Raw genomic sequence first — 4,410 nt, forward strand, 5'->3', positions numbered from 1 at the left:
TACAGATAAGAAAACTGGACCCAGAGAAATTAACCAATACCTTTATTTATACCTTAGACAGAAAACCAGTAAGATGAAATGGTAATTCAGGAGGGATAAGGATCAAGGAAGACTTTCTGTCTCCAAAGAAGAGTCCATTTAAATCCTCATTTCTCATTTAAGATGCCTCCTTCCTCTGGTACTATGAGCCCATAGCCTTGAAATCATTTTCAATATATCTGAAAGAAAGACCATATTATCCACTGAGACCCATGACTATGATGGCTCACTTGCTGGAGAAAATGTAATGTCGTTGGTTTGAGCAAGAGAAAGAGAAATCTGTCTATCACACTTTTTTATTCTTATAGGAGTTTTGTAGTCCTGAAACCTGGAAGACAGGAAGGATTGCTCATACTAAATTTGAAATGCATCACTATAATAATCTTGATAATACTCCTCCCTATCCCATTTTGGAGATAACAAATAACCCCAAGGTAACTATCCACCTACAGAAATGGACACAGTAGGGTGAAGGCATTCATTAAAAAAAAAAAAAAAAAATCACCCAATTATGAATAATTCATGATGAGCTGGCAAACACCAGTTTGCTATGGGTAGCTAGGTTCATCAAGAAACACCCTGATAATGTGTATATAAAGACAAACTCAACTGTTTGAGCAGGACATTTGCCATCAGAGCTTCACTCCAGGAACAAGCTCTCTGGGTCTGGACATCATGTCTGTGCGCTTTTCTTCTGCATCCAGACGGCTTGGCTCCAGCGGGGGAGTAGGTTTTGGGGCTGGAAATGCATGCGGTGTGCCAGGCATTGGAAGTGGCTTTTCTTGCGCTTTTGGGGGCAGCTCATCTGCAGGAGGCTATGGTGGGGGACTGGGCGGGGGAAGTGCTTCTTGCGCTGCCTTCACCGGGAATGAACACGGCCTCCTGTCGGGCAACGAGAAGGTGACCATGCAGAACCTCAATGACCGCTTGGCCTCCTACCTGGAGAATGTGCGAGCACTAGAGGAGGCCAATGCCGATCTGGAGCAGAAGATCAAGGGCTGGTATGAGAAATTCGGGCCTGGTTCTTGCCGTGGTCTTGATCATGATTACAGCAGATACTTCCCAATAATTGATGACCTTAGGAACCAGGTAAGAAGCACAATGTCATGAGGGTTAATACCGCTAAGAATATTTAGCCACACAAGCACCCACAAATGTGTAAGCTGTCACACAGCAGGGCTTTGCTCTCAGCTTCGGATTTCCCGTAGTGCATTATGAATATTAAAAATAATTTCTATTCAAATCCTAATCTTTGAACATGGCTCACCCATAGCTGGTACGAGGTATGCATGTTTATGCTTTTTGTAATATGAAAATATCAAAAACTGCCCACCATCTCCTGCTATATTATTTATAACTTTTTCCATAGAAAGGGTTTTTTTATGGGTGGGGTGAAGGGTAAATGAGGCTATACTTAATTTCCCATTTGCAAAAGAATCATCTTATTATTGGAGACAGAATGCCAGAAAGATTACTATAATTTCATAGGTGACTTTCTTTCAAGGAAATGTGACATTTCCTAACTCCTAACTAACTTTCCATTTATCAGATCATTTCTGCAACTACCAGCAATGCCAATGTTATCCTGCAAAATGATAATGCAAGACTTACGGCTGACGACTTCAGGCTAAAGTAAGCAGAGCTGAAGAGAAACTAAAGAAGTTATTTCAACATTTCCCCTTTAATCTAAGCTATTGGAGGTCACCTCCATTGTTTGACTTTATTTGCTTTAAACCAAATGCATGTAAGAACGACCAGCTGAATGATATATTTTACTTGGGAAGTTTAGGAACTGACACAAGTGAATGTCAAGATCATATGAAAGAATTTTGAGTGAAAGAAATTCGCTGATTGCATTATGGGCAGTCTAACTGAAGGTTTGAGTGTATTTTAACAGTTTGACCTTGAAACATGGTTGGCGTTTTATGCTGACCCAGAAAGTGATGGGACTAAGGTGATGCAACTGTCAAATATTTTCTAAGGTTTGAAAATGAGCAGGCCCTTCACCAGAGCGTTGATGCGGACGTCAGCGGTTTGCGCAGGGTGCTGGATGAGCTGACTCTCTGCAGAACCGACCTAGAGATCCAGCTGGAAACCCTGAGCGAGGAGCTGGCTTACCTCAAGAAGAATCACGAGGAGGTAGGTGCTCTGTCTCCCCCGATTCCACGATCCGCCTTGCTCCCAAAACTTAAAAACGAATTTCAGGTGACAAGTATAACAATGTCCGCCACCAATATTCCAGAAGGAACTCGTCAGTTTCTCTGCGTGGCTTAGATTGTTTGGAAATGTTTCTATCCATAAGCCTCCAAAGAAACAAGCCTTTTGTAAAAAAGTTTCTAACCTCACGCATCCTGTCGGTCTGGTTCCTCTGAAAATATTCAGCTCCTAACGTGGTCGAACCTAACGTGGTCTTTCAGGAGATGAAGGCGCTGCAGTGCGCGGCCGGAGGGAACGTGAACGTGGAGATGAACGCAGCGCCCGGGGTGGACCTCACGGTCCTGCTGAACAACATGCGGGCAGAGTACGAAGACCTGGCCGAGCAGAACCGCAGGGACGCGGAGGCCTGGTTCAATGAGAAGGTAAAACCCCGCCGGGGCGCGCCTGCGTGGCTCTGGGCGCTGATGCAAGGCCCACAGCACCCTAACACCCCCCACCTCTCCAACCTTCCAGAGCGCTTCCCTGCAGCAGCAGATTTCTGATGACGCTGGTGCAACCACCTCAGCTCGGAATGAGCTCACCGAGATGAAGCGTACTCTTCAAACCCTGGAGATCGAACTCCAGTCCCTCTTGGCAATGGTCAGTAGAAAGTACCAAAAAAGATGGGTTTCAGCAGTGGGGAAGAAATGTAAAGAGCACCTCTTGGCAATGGTCAGTAGAAAGTACCAAAAAAGATGGGTTTCAGCAGTGGGGAAGAAATGTAAAGAGCGTCTCTTCCACGTGATATTACTTACCTTCGTTTTTATCCGTTAATTGCCGGGCTTGACATAAGACACATTTGCATTTTTCACAGCAGAGCCCTCTTGGCCTGAAAAGTAGACCTAGGTGCTCATAATTATGAAACGTTGGAAATTGGCAAGTACATTTATTTTGAGGTACTCGGAAAAGAAAATGGTTTCTACCCTGAATCTTCTCTCCCAAGTCAAAAGATAAAAAAAACCATTCTCGGCCGAATGCAAAAATGCGTTCGCACCCCTTCTATCTTCTTCATCTGGCATTCCTTTGGGCCACTTAATTAAGAACACTTAGAAGTTCCTTTTTAAGTGGCATAAACAAGAAGAAAAGCGGAGGCATGAATGTTGCCTCTAAAGCTAAACACCCTTGATAATAATAGTAACCTTTTCATTAAGGTTTTGCCCGGCACTTTCTCCCACTTGAGTCCACAATAACCCTGGGGCTTGGGCAGGGCAGACTTTATAATTCCTATCATTATTTTCAAAAGAACAATCTGAGATTCAAAGAAGTTAAGCAGTTTTCCCAGAGCCCCACAGTTGAATACGAAGGAACCTGAACTTCTCTCCAAATTACCTAACTCCCACGTCTATACTTCTCCCGCTATGGCTAGTACACAAACCTTCAGAGTTTATCCACAAAAGAGGGTATGAATGTATATAAAATTAGGATTTGGCATAAAAATTCTTGCAGCTGAAAGAGGAAGACACTTTTATCTTCATTCCATGTAAAAGTATAGCGAGCATCCCACTTTAGGAGAAACACTTTATAAACCCATTTGGATTCACAAACCATTTAAAGCTTAAAAAGGTTGTTCTTTTCTTTGGGTCAGTCTACTTCGGGAAAGTTTACCCAGTTCACTATGGGCTTATTAATTTTTATAGAAGAGCTACAGTCTCCATGAGACAAGACTGTCATGTGATTAGAAACAAAGTAGCAAACTGTAGGGGGACTTTTATTCCTGGGAAATGTGGCAAATTGTGCCAGATTCTTGAACCAGAGATGGGGCAGGGGGATCTTTAGACTGTGCCCTATGAAGAAACAAGTTCATCTTTGCTAACACTCCTGGACATATGAGTGACATTCACCACCAACTGTGTCACTCTCAAACAGAAAAACAGTAGGACATCTAATAAAGGCAACAATTAATATTGAACAAGGGGGACTCTTTGGGGGTAAATATGCTTATTTGCATTGTGTAAGATAACTCTTTTAAATATCTCTTAAGTGCTCTGCCAACACTGTGACACTTTCTACTAAACTATGTCTTCCTGATCCATAGAAACACTCCCTGGAGTGCTCCCTGACCGAGACCGAAGGCAACTACTGTGCACAGCTCGCCCAGATCCAGGCTCAGATCGGGGCCCTGGAGGAGCAGCTGCACCAGGTCAGAACCGAGACGGAGGGCCAGAAGCTGGAGTA

At 43.6% G+C, this 4,410-nt stretch overlaps 1 protein-coding gene across 1 annotated transcript in view; it reads left to right on the forward strand.

The window, feature by feature from the left end:
- The first annotated feature begins 558 nt into the window (after window positions 1–558).
- The window catches only part of LOC102748286 (keratin, type I cytoskeletal 27), a 4,489-nt gene continuing 637 nt past the window's right edge, over window positions 559–4,410 (forward strand). Inside the window, exons 1-6 of the mRNA XM_081805936.1 lie at window positions 559–1,128; window positions 1,589–1,671; window positions 2,022–2,178; window positions 2,457–2,618; window positions 2,710–2,835; window positions 4,271–4,407. Coding sequence (XP_081662062.1) covers window positions 715–1,128; window positions 1,589–1,671; window positions 2,022–2,178; window positions 2,457–2,618; window positions 2,710–2,835; window positions 4,271–4,407 — 1,079 coding nt within the window. The 5' untranslated portion in view covers window positions 559–714. The remainder of the gene's footprint in view (window positions 1,129–1,588; window positions 1,672–2,021; window positions 2,179–2,456; window positions 2,619–2,709; window positions 2,836–4,270; window positions 4,408–4,410) is intronic.

The sequence above is a fragment of the Leptonychotes weddellii genome, chromosome 15 (genome assembly GCF_054177405.1).
Source record: "Leptonychotes weddellii isolate Sample4059 chromosome 15, ASM5417740v2, whole genome shotgun sequence".
Taxonomy (NCBI): Eukaryota; Metazoa; Chordata; class Mammalia; order Carnivora; family Phocidae; genus Leptonychotes; species Leptonychotes weddellii.